Here is a 14,750-nt window from a genome sequence, read left to right on the forward strand (position 1 = left end):
GCTGCATGACGAGAGCTGTACTGGGGAAGGAGGGTAACCCAGGGTGTGTGTGGGGGCACATGTTGATCTGTGCAAAAGGCCTCAAGATGGTGAGAGCACAGTTGACGTTTCAAGTCCTCATGACCCTTCAGCAGAACTAAGTAAAAATAGGAAAGGGGTGAAATATAAGCTGGTTTAAAGGGCGGGGGGTGTTGGGACAAGAAGCCAGTGATAGGTGGAGATAACCAAAATATGTCACAGACAAAAGGACGAAGAGGTGTTGAAGCAGGACAAACAAGGTACAGAGAGCTCTAGTGGGGGTGGGGTGCCCCCACTAGAGCTCTCTGTACCTTGTTTGTCCTGCTTTCTACCCTTAATTAGCACATTCATTTAGATAATATCACCACCTTCAACACCTCTTTGTTCTTTTGTCTGTGACATATTTTGGTTATCTCCACCTATCACTGGCTTCTTGTCCCAACACCACCCCCCCACCCCCCCACCCCCCCTCCTTAAACCAGCTTATATTTCACCCCTTTCCTATTTTTACTTAGTTCTGTTGAAGGGTCATGAGGACTCGAAACCTAAACTGTGTTCTTCTCCACTGATGCTGCCAGACCTGCTGAGTTTTTCCAGGTATTTCTGATCCAAATAAGATACGTCATTAAAATAGTACAATGAAGTAAATACCTTTTTATGAAAATCCATCTTGGTACTGAGAAGTTTGACGTAGACACTTGCCAATTGCCCGTACCGATCATGCAAATGGCCCTGGAGGAATTTTTAAAACAAGACTTTAATCACTAAATTAAAACATATAATCCTAAGGGGAAAAGATATATAATAGCAATTCTTTTAAAAAAAACTACATAAAGGATTTGATTTTGGAAGTAAGATTCATACTAAACAAAATAACTTATACATTTACAAACTATTTTATTTAATGGAAACTTCCCAAGAGAATATTCCATATCCTCTAACATCTCCCTACCATTTCACTCATCTATGACATTAATTTCTAATGAAGATAAGAGGTGTGGTTTATTAATTTTTTTCCTTGAACTGCCATTTGCCTCAGCCTTGGATAATTCTAGTACCACTATATGCCTTGTGTGCAAATTAAATGAGCAGTTATGTGTTCAATTCTAGCTTGTCCCCAATATTTTTTTAAACACCAATACGCTTTATGACCTGAAACTTAATCTCACGTGGATATTGAGAGATATGGTGTGCAACAGGACAAGGAATCTTCTCTCCTATTATAAAATTGCTGTTGCGTAACATGTCGGGTTTCGCTACATCTCGTTTCACTTCAGAAGATGGATCAGATCAACCATACAATGCTTCTTTTCCATAAGTATTGAATGAATTCATTCACAATTGGTATTATTTACAGGTACCAGCCACACAGGTGAGATAAACTCCAATATAAAAAACCCTAAACGTCTAGGGACAGATTTCATGGGGTTAGTTAAACAAAACTAGTCAGAGAAGTCACTTTAACTTCTTACTGAACTTGAGGTGAAAACATTCTAAGAAAGTAATATGTAATTTGGTTCCTCACTGAAAACAGAATACAGTCTAAGAATCATATAAACGCAACTCAATTCATCCCTGTGCTTCCCTGATGTACATATATGCTTTTCTATATCCTTGGTCCACTTGCTCTGACAACTGGACTCTCAATATTGTTCAGCCAATCACATTTATCTAACAATTCCTACAATTTATTAATCAGTTGTCCATGGTGATAAAGTTTAAAGGGTGGGGCATATTTGGACCAGGGCACACAGGTGTAAGTTAAACCCCATTTTAAAATAATACATTCTAGCCTTATTTTCATGTTTTTCATTCTGAATTTCCATGTCCATAATTATAAGGAAATTGCCTATGTAAGCATTCACATTGTAATTTTCTCCTGTAGCATAAACTGTTGCTATTGTTTGAAATTTGGCATTCTTGCATTTGTCCTGATGAGTGCAAGATGAAAAGCTTCGGCAACATGTCTTTCTTTTCAAGAATACATGTTGTAATTATGCCCTCCAGCCAGTGATGGTGCTACAGCATCTCCATTGGCAGATTGGTTGAAATACAGCAATTTTCATTATGAATGTGTGTTGGAATTGATAATGGGGAACGTTGATAGGAAGAGAAAGCATACGCAAGTTTTCAATAATTACAGATAGGTAAAAATGTACCCTAATTTACATAAATAGAAGCACCTTTTGCATTAATTGCATGATATGCATGATCTGAAGATTTATTCCTTCCCATTATGTAGATAATGTTGTACTGCTGGACCTGTACAAAACTTTGCATATTGCCACATTTTTAAACTCATACAGTTTACTCTGGACTTCACAGTACAAAGGGCAAACTTTAACTCAGCTATGAACACAATTAAAAACTATTATACTCAAGGTTTCCTCTGGAGAGCTTACTGTTGTCCACCCGATTGACACTGGCTTTACTGCGTAAGTCATCATAAGTGCTGGCTGACTCAGTGTAATTTCAGTTGATGGGAGGGTGAGCAGAATGTCACAGCATTCCTGATGTGCACCCTTGTGGGTGGAACCTACAGATATTTTTTCCTTGGTGGCTGCTTCATTGGAGACTCAATTTCTATATATAGACTAACAGATGGTCGAGAGTATTGCTGGGTCTGTTTGGGCCTGAAATAATATTTAGCCACCATGTGAACAATGAAACTTCATACACAAGTCCAGAAGCAATGAGAGGATACATACATATGGGGCAGAATTTTTCCGTCAGCGAGCTGGGAGTGGGGCCCACTCACCGACGTGAAAATGATGCAGGATGACGTCAGGGAGAACCCCCGACATCATCCCGCCCAATTTAAATATTCAGGAAGGCGGGGGCACAGCGCGATCAGCTGTCCGCCCGCCGACCTGTCAATGGCCAATTGAGGCCATTGACAGGATCATTAAGCCAATTAAAAGCCCTGCCCGTCCAACCTTAAGGCTGGCGGGCAGGCCAGGAGCCCCAGCGAGCTTCTGAAAAAACATGAAACCTCATCCACTGGCGGGATGAGGTTTCATGTCTGTTTTTAAAAAGTTTAATAAAGCTTGTGTGATATTTATTAACATGTCCCATCTCATGTGACATTGTCATGAGGCGGACATGTTAATAAATTTTTTATTATTCTATTTTTGAAGTTTGAACCGCTGTCAGTAATCTCCCTGAGACAGCACTTAGTCTCAGGGAGCAGTGCACACTTTTACGTGGATGCACGAAAGAGTGCACTTTGACAGTTGGGGAATCCCTCCCACCCCCGCACAGGAAGTGCATAGCGCTTCCCGTCGGGTGGCCCACTGGGCAGACCTTAATTGGCCCGCCCACTTAAAATGGTGGCGGGGCCCATTTCGGCGGTGGCAATCAGCTGCCCGCCCGCCGCCAAGCTGGTGGGGCCCGCCCGCCCATCAAGGGCAAAACTCTACCCAGGGTATCATTCAGGGCTCAATCGTAGTAGTCTTGGGCCTGAGCAAATGGCTCTGGGCTCGAGCCACACTTTAGAGGCTTGAGCACAAAATCCAAGCTGACCATCCATTGAAATACTGGAAAAGCGTTGCACTGTCAGAGATGCTGCCTTTCAAATGAGAGGTTAAGTTGAGGCTCCGTCTGCCCTCTCAGGTAGACATAGAAGAACCCATGGCATTTAATTCAAGGAGTTCTCCCAGTGTCCTGGCTAGTTTTCATGCCTCAAAATCTGGTCATTTCCCTCGTGCTGTTTGTGGAACGTTGCTGTGTGCAAATTAGCTGCTGTATTTCCTACAGAGATGACACTTCCAAAAGTTCTTCATTGGCTGTAAAACATTTTGGGATGCTTTGAGGTCAGGTGGGAGGTTCAAGAAATTAAAAATCTGAAACAGGAACCCAACCCAGTTCAAACTCTCCCAATTCTAGTTTTATCAGAAGCTGGATGAGGAGCAAGAGACTGACTACTCACAGGAGAAGGGCTGGTCATTGAAATCTTTTAAACCAGGCTGCATGTTTTCATTTTAACAGTGTTTATCTTTTTAGCTCATGCTGCCCAGGTTTCTCAGGCCTGAAGAAATGCAGCAGGTGAAAGGAGGCGGAAGGGCTGAATCAAAAACAAAAATACCTGGAAAAACTCAGCAGGTCTGACAGCATCTGCGGAGAGGGATACAGTTGACGTTTCGAGTCCGTATGACCCTTCATCAGAACTAAGACATATGAAATGAGATGAAATATAAGCTGGTAGAGGGGGGTTGGACAGGTAGAGCTCGATGGGGGGCCAGTGATAGGTGGAGGCCAAGAAGAGACTGCCAAAGATGTCATAAACAAAAGGACAAAGAGGTGTTGACAGTGGTGATATTATCTAAAGGATGTGCTAATGGGGACATTAAGGGTAGCAAGCAGGACAAGCTACTGGCAGATGGCCCCAGTGGGGGTGGGGTGGGGGGAAGGGATCTAAATGGGCTAAAAGGTGGAGATGAAACAATAGATCGAAATAAATTTTTAAATAGGTGGGAAAAGAAAAATATATTTGTTAAAAAATTATAAATTATTGGAAATAGGGGGACCGGAAAGGGGATGGGGATGGAGGAGAGAGTTCATGATCTGAAATTGTTGAACTCAGTATTAAGTCCGGAAGACTGTAAAGTGCCTAGTCGGAAAATGAGGTGCTGTTCCTCCAGTTTGCGTTGAGCTTCATTGGAACATTGCAGCAGGCCAAGGACAGAGACGTGAGCATGAGAGCAGGGTGGTGTGTTGAAATGGCAAGCGACAGGAAGGTCTGTGTCATGCTTGCGGACAGACCGAAGGTGTTCCGCAAAGCGGTCACCCAGTCTGCGTTTGGTCTCTCCAATGTAGAGGAGACCGCATTGGGAGCAGCGAACGCAGTTGACTAAATAAGGGAAGTGCAAGTGAAGCGCTGCTTCACTTGAAAGGAGTGTTTGGGCCCTTGGACGATGAGGAGGGGGGAAGTAAAGGGGCAGGTGTTGCACCTTCTGCGGTTGCATGGGAAGGTGCCGTGGGAGGGGGTTGAGGTGTAGGGGGTGCTGGAGGAGTGGACCAGGGTGTCCCGGAGGGAACCATCCCTGCGGAAAGCCACCAGGGGGGGTGAAGGGAAGATGTGTTTGGTGGTGGCATCATGCTGGAGTTGGCGGAAATGGCGGAGGATCCTTTGAACGCGGAGGCTGGTGGGGTGATAAGTGAGGATAAGAGGGACCCTATCACGGTTCTAGGAGGGAGAGGAAGGGCTGAATCCATGAGTGAGTGTCTTTAAAGCACTGCTTGTGGGTCAGGAGGGGTAGGAGTGCCCAGCTAGCCACCCAGTAAATCCCCAACCCCAGCGATCTCACTTCCCAACCACTACCTCCCCCCACACCCCCAGGATCTCTTCCCCGCCCCCAACCCCACTCCACCCACCACTACAACCAACTACACCAAACCATCCGTGAGGCAGGCAACAGGGAGAAAAATATGTAAAAGACACCCTGCAGTTAAAAACTGCAGCGGGAAACACGCACTTCCAGGTTTCCTGTTCAAAACCTCTCTATCCCATCCCATGTCCCCTCCCACCCTCCACATCCACACTCCAAACAAGCAGCCCTGTGACTTATCTGGCAGCTTTTATTCAATGTATATTTACAACCTCAGGAAGTCAACCTCATGTCTTTGTTTCTACTTGCCTTGAATTGCGCTATATCAGTCAACCTGCCACTTGGATTCCATCTTTTCGGTGCCAAAATGCATGTTTAAGTCTATACTCGCATTAGGAGTCAGCCTCAATTTTTCAGCCCTAAAATGGATGTTTAGGGTTATACTTGCCTTATAAGTGGGCGCAACGGATCAAGCAGGCGATACGGGCAAGAAGATGCATGGGAGTTTAAGACAATTCCACACAGAGCAAAACTGACAAACAGAAATAGGTCTTCTTGTACCAACGCCAATGGTTCACTTTTATACTTGGTGTATAAGTCGACCCCATTTTTCGAAGCTTCAAAGGTCGACTTATACACTGTGATCTACAGTATCATATATTAAAAAGCTGACTTCCATGCAGACTTCCCGTCAACTGTTTTTATTATAAATTCCTACATCCACTCATAATGGAAAATGTCCACGTAAGACTTGTCAGGCTATAATTCCACACTCCCCCCCACAATGGAAACTGCCTGAGCAAAACTTGTCTCGCTGTAGACATACCCTCATCCCACTGCCATCTCTGAAAGTAAGTGTACTTACAGCGAGGAAAAATTACATACTCAATTTCCATTATAGATGCCGACATAGGAAAATTTAATGGAATTAGAAAAATAAGGGCAGAATACAAGACTTTGAAATGAAGACCAGATTACACCTGAGCAGCCAGGTCCAATTATCTCCCTGTAGCCTTAACTCATTTGAAAACCACACTTCATCTTAACTCTACATATATGATGCCTCAGGGGATCCACTAGTATTATATCAAAGAATCTAACATCTACATGCACTTTCTCTCCAATCAACGTATTGGTATACAAAAACAGAATTACCTGGAAAAACTCAGCAGGTCTGGCAGCATCGGTGGAGAAGAAAACAGTTGACGTTTCGAGTCCTCACGACCCTTCGACAGAACTGAGTTCTCTTGCCCACATGTCTGTCCTTGGCTTGCTGCATTGTTCCAGTGAAGCCCAACGCAAACTGGAGGAACAGCACCTCATCTTCCGACTAGGCACTTTACAGCCTTCCGGGCTGAATATTGAATTCAACAACTTTAGATCTTAAACTCCCCCTCCCCCCATCCCCACCCCGTTTCTTCCCCCTCCCCCTTTTTTTTCAATAATTTATATAGATTCTTCTTTTCCCACCTTTTTCCATTATTTTTAAATCTAAAACTAAAACTTTGTTAGTCTTTCCACCCCACCCCCACTAGAGCTGTACCTTGAGTATCCTGCCTTCCATTCTTAATTAGCACTTTTCTTAGATAATATCACCACCTTCAACACCTCTTTGATCCTTTTGTCTGTGACATCTTTTGATTATCTGCTCCTATCACTGCTTGCTTATCCCCACAACCACCCCACCCTCAAATTCTCTCTCCCCCCGCCCCCCACCTTAGACCAGCTTATATTTCACCTCTCTCCTAACTATACTTCAGTTCTGCCGAAGGGTGGTGAGGACTCGAAACGTCAACTGTTTTCTTCTCCACCGATGCTGCCAGACCTGCTGAGTTTTTCCAGGTAATTCTGTTTTTGTTTTGGATTTCCAGCATCCGCAGTAGCTTTTAGCTTTTTGTTTTTATCAACGTATTGGTATATTCTTTCAAACTTGCTTGTCAACTTTTTTCATTAGAAATTACAGTTGGCCATGGAAACTGCAGAAAAACTAAAGGACAAAAAACATTGATATGATTCTAAAAATAATTTCAGGCCTCATCTTTCTTAATTACAATCTTACAATTTTCATGATTCATCTTACCCATAAATTTCCCATTTCACGGATGTTACTTTTATGCCTGGTGAAGTCGTGAAGAACCTAAAAAGAAGTAGGAACAGGTTTTTATGACACAAGGAATCCTTTCGCTTAAAGATTTGAAACAGTAAGAATATTAGGCAAAACAAATCTCTAAGACACTGGTGTCACAGACAGAATGTATCTGCTCTCTTACTGCCCATAATCAGTATATTTTGTATGGAAAGCAGTGTGTCTTTTCTTACCCTTGGAGTGTATAAATAATTCAGCAGCAAGCTTTCATGGGTTTAAAATAAAGCAAGTTATTAATCCTCACACACTTAGCCTGAATTAACACAATGTCACACGCACGGTCACATATACACACATGCATGCACACATGCTCATGCACACAAACATACAAAGATTGGATGCAGATAAAGATGGTGCACTCTTACAGATTACAGTTATTTCAGTCTCTGATTTATAATTTTCAGCTTTCACATGGCAGGTCTGTGGTTTCTTGGGCAAGGATTTTCTGGTCCCACCATTGGTAGGCATCATCGTGGGCAAGACGGGAAAATTTGGAGAGCCATTGACTTTTAACGGCTTTCCAAATTTTCCCGTCCCACCCACGATGATGCCCACTAGGGTCGGTGCCGTAAAATCCTGTCCTTGAATGGATTCAATGATTAGAAGTTGAAATGTGGGTCTTGTAAAGCAAAGGGCTCACAGCAGGCTGCAAAGTTTCTTGTAGTCAAATATCTAGGAGGTGAACTTTGAAATGTTAAGTACTTTGGCTGCTGGATGACTTGCAGCTAGTTTCAGAGTCTTGTTCTCAGACTGGCTGACGACTGTTGGATCTACTACATTCTGAGGTATTAAGAGTGCAGTCCCTGAAATCAGCTTTAAAAGCATGACCACTGGGTTAACATTTCTCAGGCCCACCCAGTCTAGTTTGGACGGTGGAGGCCATCGTGATACAATGGGAAGTTGATGGTGGCCACTGAGTTTCAATCTGCCCTTTTGTCCAGCATGAAACATGGAGGCAGGCAGTCTGAAAACTCCATAGTCTTCAAGTGTTGGCCTATCCTTAAACAATGAAGTGTGTGAATTCCACAAATGGATGTGAGGTTCCCTCACCTATGTCCATATTTAATTAGCTATCTATTTGCCACAGACTCTTTAATTATCCAAGGGCATATTGTTGTGATTCCCATACAAACTTCCAGTTAATAGCTGAAAAGAGTGACACAACAAGATTTCACATTTTAAGACTTTTACTGTAACAAACAGACTAAAAGCACTATTGACTAAACACTATTTTTGTAGCAACTTATACTTTAAACTACAAAACAGCACTTTCTCCTTTTTACTTTTAATAAACTTGTAAAACTCACTTCATAGGTATACTTTACGCTGTACCTTAAGTAGTCTTTCAATTTTCCCAGACCCATTGCAAAGTGATCCTTAGCTCCTGGAAGTGTACTTCCGTTCTTTTCTTTTCCTAGTCTGGTAACTTTTAACCCTAGAACTGCCTTTTATCATGAGGGCTTTTCCTGGAGATTCTCCATCAGCGAAAGCTAGGCAAATCTTCCAGCCTTGTTTCAAATCCTCACAAATTTGGTCTTTTCGATCTGAGTGCGAGCTCCCACCCATATTCCTGCACGGTGAACCATAAAGACTTTCATCTTCTAGCTGCTCTCTTTCTCCCAGATCCTGGCAGGTTGCCTGTGTCTTGGAGTTTCAGGGATATCTTAGAAATCATTCCCCTTTCAAAGCCTATCTCCATAGCAAGGTGAATCACATGGGCCTTGTATCCAGGTAGAATTGCTGATTAGCTATCCTTGAGACACCAACACTCTTCTATCTTAGAAGTAAATGGACAGTTTAAAGCATAATTGCTGACATTCTCAGCACATTCCTTGTACTTTGGAGAATAGCAGTCTAATGAATGTAAACACAGATGCTGCTGCCATTGTCTCCAGGTATGAAAACCTTACACCTTTTCAGCAAACAACTCGGGCCTCCCTTTAAGCTTTAACAGCTATGTCACCCAGGCATTATCAGACAGATCTCAGAACAGGTCACATGACCCCCTTCATATTACCCTAAATTAAAGATACAGTCTCAAAATATAACAATCTCATAAATCTGCTTTTTGTAACAACATAGGCATTTTTATTATATCAGTGAGGCTCCAGTAAAGAAATGTTCAAGATGAAGCATCAACCTCTGAGCATCACATTAACTTTTTCCTTTAAAGTATACAAACAAGATATTAGTCCTTGTTGGGCAGCAATGTTTTCAATATCTCTAATCTCTATTCTTGAGATCCAGGAAAAGTCAACTTTCATGTGTAGTATGAGGCACATGGACCACCAGTAATGGGAATACCATGAACCTGCCACCAACTGCACAGCAATCAATATAAACAAACCTTGTGAAATGCCTCCCCAAGATTCCCTCCTCTCGTCAAGCTACATACTGCTGGCAGCCAAACAAACCTTCTTTCATGGTAATTCATACTGTAGCATTGTTGAAAGGCAGCCTTGCTTCACAATAACGCTGCAGTCACAGTATAAATACAGCTGAGAGGAGGGGTTTTCCTGATCTTGTGGCATAACTTCAATCCTTTATTCCATTTCTAACAACTTTCCTTCAATCTCCCACCCAAGTTACAACAAATGATCAGGAAAAGCCACATGTAAATTCCAGGCAGGTTTGTTGCATGGTACTCCTGCTGCTGCCAGCACACTAGAATGTAATCAGGGAAAACTACTGGCCTCTGATGGAAGCCAGGAGGTGACCTTTCATTTGAACAGAGGTCAGTGCTCATCCTTATACCAGAATGAATCAAAGAGAGAGATTCCAGAGAGGAAGGAGCTCTCTCTGTATTCTTTTGGAGTCCCGTTAGCTTTGTACTAAATGTTAAACTTGTGAAGTATGAACACATCGTTAGTTTTACTGCTACTGCAAGGTGGACTTTCAATCCTCCTTTGTTCACCAACCCCCTTTTTAAACAAACATCTCTGCACCAGATTTTGACAGTGTTCTAAAAGACTATAACAACACACACTGCAAACTTGACCATCTGGTCTAAAATCAGCATCCTTTTGCAGTAATAGATAAATGATAAGGAAATCAATGCTCGACTGCACACTTTCTCCACAATGATAATTGACTCAACTTCCATCTCCACTTCACTAAGGCAGAACAAACATAAAGAATCACATCCACCACATCATTGCTTTATGAATCTATATTGCACGTTAGGTCTTAAAATTACACTCAAGGGATCAGTAAATTGAAAACATTAAAAAGTACAGTTAAAATGAATAATCTGACAGTTCATGATTCTGACTGATCTTTGATAGAAGTACTTTGAGAATTAGACAAAAAGTGACTTACGTTTGGATGTCCATCTCTTAGGACTTTGTGTAGGACATGACAGAACTTCCAGCTCATAATGGAACTGCTAGATAATGGAAGACCAATGGCGTAGCTCCAGAAAGTAAATGCTCCTTTCTCATGGTGTGTCCCCAATATAATTCATTCAAAGGAGTTAAGAAACTTAGATGTAGGAGCAAAACAAAATGTGACAGCTAAATTATTTAAAATCAATACGCATTTGTCCCATATTACCTTCTCCCGATGACAGGAATAAGTCACAAATGTTGCCTTAATCTCCAAGGGTTTTAGCAAAAAAAAGCATTCAAAAAGGTTTAGCAGAATGTTCTTTTAAAAAGAAATTAAGGTTAAAATAAGATACCCCTCCGAGAATAAAATTATTTCATTCCACAAAGCTGAGCATTTGCATCCCATTTATTCATTAGTCAGATACAATGGTTTGAGGAGGGAACATTCAAGAGACAGATACAATTAGAATCAGTCCCCGGTTTAAGAAAACTTTGACATAGTTTAATTCGCTTGCAGCCTTGAGTATCCGCTACCATTAAAATTGCATCATACCTCATAGAATGGGAGTAGAAGACACTGTTGATAGCACATTTCCTTTCACTTCAAGGAACTGCATTCAAACCTAAGCTAGAAAGATGGGGTGAAAGCCTCTCTTCATTGCCAGCTTTATAGTAGTTCCAGCCCAGTGATTAACAGCCATTGGCCGACAGTACAAAATTGTTAATAAGTTAGCAATAATCAGAATGCTAATAATGAAAGTCTGGCATGAGAAATGGAAACATCACATCGATGCAATGGAGAGAGGTTCCAGGCATATTGTTGATGCACAATAGGAGGGAAATTCACTCTTCATCTCATGCCTATACCTGATATGCTGATAGTTGGCCAAAAGAGGAAAAGAAAGTTTTAATTCCCAAGCTGGCATATTCCACATTTGACGAGCACAGGAGTTGACCAACGAGTAGACTGACCATAGTAAGCCACTTCAAACTTTGTCAAACAAAGTGAGAAAATGAACTTCACCTTGAGCTATTGATATGAATGAAGGAAGGAACATTTTTTAATGGAAAGGATACTACGTGCATGCTTTTCTTTGACGGGTACCTCCTGGCTGTTAATAGCTTTGCTGATGCTGGCAGCCTGAAAGAGAAAAACAACTGTCAGCTAGATCAAAATACTGGCATCAGCAAAATTCAGATAGTTTGAAGCTATGAGAACTGGCTGAAGGCAGCTTTTCAGAAGAAATGTGAGCTGAATTTCCTCATTTCACTCATACACAGTCACTGTAATGCTACCACATATAGCGCAGATCCACCAGACACAGCAATGGTAAATGGTGTGGAGGCAGGGAGGGCTTGGGACAAAGCTCAATTTGACCTAATCTCAAGATCAGGAACTGCAGTGGGAATCCAAACAGTGCACAAGGATAGAAATGCTTCAATTTGCTTAGCACGCATTAGATCTGTCTAATGGAAAAGTCAACCTTTTAATGAATTGCGATGCATTTAATAGCTGTTTTTTCCAATCTTCCTCTCAACCACACAATCCACTATCCTGTAAAAGTGTTCCTGGACATCTGTTTGTAACGAACACTCTAGAAATGTAGACTACCGTTCTTTGGCAGCTTATACTATGTACATTTACCATCTGAAATACAAATACCTTTTGACACCTATTATTAGGAGGTACAATATTGAACACCATATAATTAATTTCATTATTACTAAAGTGAACTGGCTATTTTTTTAAATTACACATTGCACAGCAAGTAGGTCACTGTAAACCAGTTCCTCAGGATGAGTTTTGCATTAAGAGTAAATCCTCCAAGATCCTGAAGACCAGATGGCCTGCTCTTCAGGTAGCTTCATAAAGTGTAAAAAAAATCTGGTTCCAATAGGAAGCCCAGGGCAAAGCTAAGTATGGGGGGGGGGCGACTCGCCTCATGGGACAGGTGGGGAGGCCCTGGGGGTGGTGGATGAGGGGGCTGGGGCTTGTGTTGGAAAGGCCATGGGAGGAAGGAGAACTGGGTTGGCAGTGGGGGTGCCAATGAAGACATCTGGAGGTGGTTGCCCTGACCAGGAAAGGGGCCAGTGATGGAGGTGACCCCCATTTCCTCCCAGCCCTGAACTCATTAAGCTGCTGGGCTTCCCCCCTCCCCCCACTTTATCCCAGTCTCCTCCCACCTGCCTCAAAATTTTAGCCTAGCAGAAAGCAGCCCTTTGGCCACTTAAGTGCCTCAACTGGGGTGAGGGCAGGTGGGCCACCCTAGGTTTCACGCACCTCCCATAAAATTTCAGAGGTTGGGTGCTAGCGTGCGGACAGGCAACAGGAAGACCACCTGTTAAATTCTGCGCACCTCCCCACACCCACATCCCACCATCCCCCACCACCCCCCCACCCCCCTCCCCCACCCCTCACCCCCCATCCACCACCCACTTGCAGACCTGCCGGTGGGGACCTGTTAAATTCTTCCCTAGTTTTCTCAGTAGTAGAATAGGAGATGCAAAACATGGTGATGAGATCTGTGATGGGTTCTGCGCATGCCAGACATCTAGCCAACCACAGAAAGAATCTAAAAGCAGTGACATCCCCATCATCAGGGCAATCTGAGTATTAGTGCCAGTGATTTAAATTCTGCCTCCTACATGAAGGGTATGGCTCTATTGTTATAGCTACCAGCACAGTCCAGTACTTCAAAAAAAACTTTTGTATACTCAATTGCAAATGACTCAATATTCAAAAAGGAAACCAAAATATTCGCAGTTTTTTACTATAGCTAACTCTCAAATTCATAAAGTTCACAAATGCATAGCCGCTCAATGACTGCTTAATGAATTGAAAACACTGGAAATACTCAGCAGGTCAGACAGCATCTGTGGAGGGAGAAGCAGAGTTAACTGATCGATGTTCTTTCATCAATAAATCCTTAATAGTTCCTGGGAATGCAATTTGCCGTGGTTACTTAAAATACATTAAATAAAGGTGCATTTTCAACACCAGGTTCCCCTGTACATTTACGATATTAAAACAGCGACAATATTTCTGAAATACTTCATTGGCTGTAAAGCACTTTGGGACCTACTGAGGTTTCGAAAAGCACTTACATTAAATGTAATTTATTTTATTATTCGAGTGTGAGGACATTTGCTCTGAAATTGTAGAGCTGTCGTGGATGTAGAAACTGTACAAGGTGCGCTAGATTCATGAGACTAGCTGAAATGATTGAGTTTGTTTACTGCTTTAAAATGAAAGTTATTACTTACTCCAACAGCTCTAAGAGTTGGACCCTGGCAACTCCTACATTTCAGCAACCTAAGAAGTACATTTGAGTGCAAAGTGAGAGCAAGAATCAAAGCAGAATCACACAAAGAGTAAAAGGTGCTAGACAGAGACACCCCAATTCAGTAAATAAAAGGTAATATGTTCAAGTTACTCAACACTCAGCCTTCAAAGAAACTGACTAAAACATGGACATTAAATGATTTTGCATATTTCTGTGATTGACTGTAAGGAAAGAAAGAAGTTCTCTTTATGTTGTACCACTTTAAGGTTTTTTCGCACTGGAGTGAAAAGGCTATGAGATGCAGGTAGGAGAGAGAAAGCAAGCTAACAGCTAATTGTCAAATCAAGCTATACGGGAAGGACTAGCTGCCGTACCAGAAAATATTTACATTAATAACATTTTTCTTCTTTCAGGCCCAAAAAGAGGTCAGTGCACATCCCGAAGGAATACAAGCAATACAAACAGAAAAGCGGAAGCACGACATCCCCATTGTCCACCCCTCCATGTCCCGCAAACGCCTGACCTAAGAGATTGGTATTCAATATCACCTTTTGCACAAGAAAGTCTGGGCGGCGTTTTGTTTCTGAATGAAAACGTTTTAATAAAGCAATGCACCCCAAGATTTTTATAAAAGTTAATTTGAGGAATT

The 14,750-nt window shown here is 42.2% G+C and overlaps 1 protein-coding gene across 1 annotated transcript in view; it reads right to left on the bottom strand.

The window, feature by feature from the left end:
• Positions 1-14,750, bottom strand: part of hip1rb (huntingtin interacting protein 1 related b) — a 157,676-nt gene that overhangs the window by 92,266 nt on the left and 50,660 nt on the right. The window contains exons 2-5 of the mRNA XM_078554119.1: positions 11,894-11,958; positions 10,810-10,951; positions 7,426-7,482; positions 670-750 (exon numbers count right to left, since the gene is read on the bottom strand). Of these exons, the coding sequence (XP_078410245.1) occupies positions 670-750; positions 7,426-7,482; positions 10,810-10,951; positions 11,894-11,958 (345 nt within the window). The remainder of the gene's footprint in view (positions 1-669; positions 751-7,425; positions 7,483-10,809; positions 10,952-11,893; positions 11,959-14,750) is intronic.

Source organism: Cetorhinus maximus, chromosome 12 (assembly GCF_964194155.1).
Source record: "Cetorhinus maximus chromosome 12, sCetMax3.hap1.1, whole genome shotgun sequence".
Taxonomy (NCBI): Eukaryota; Metazoa; Chordata; class Chondrichthyes; order Lamniformes; family Cetorhinidae; genus Cetorhinus; species Cetorhinus maximus.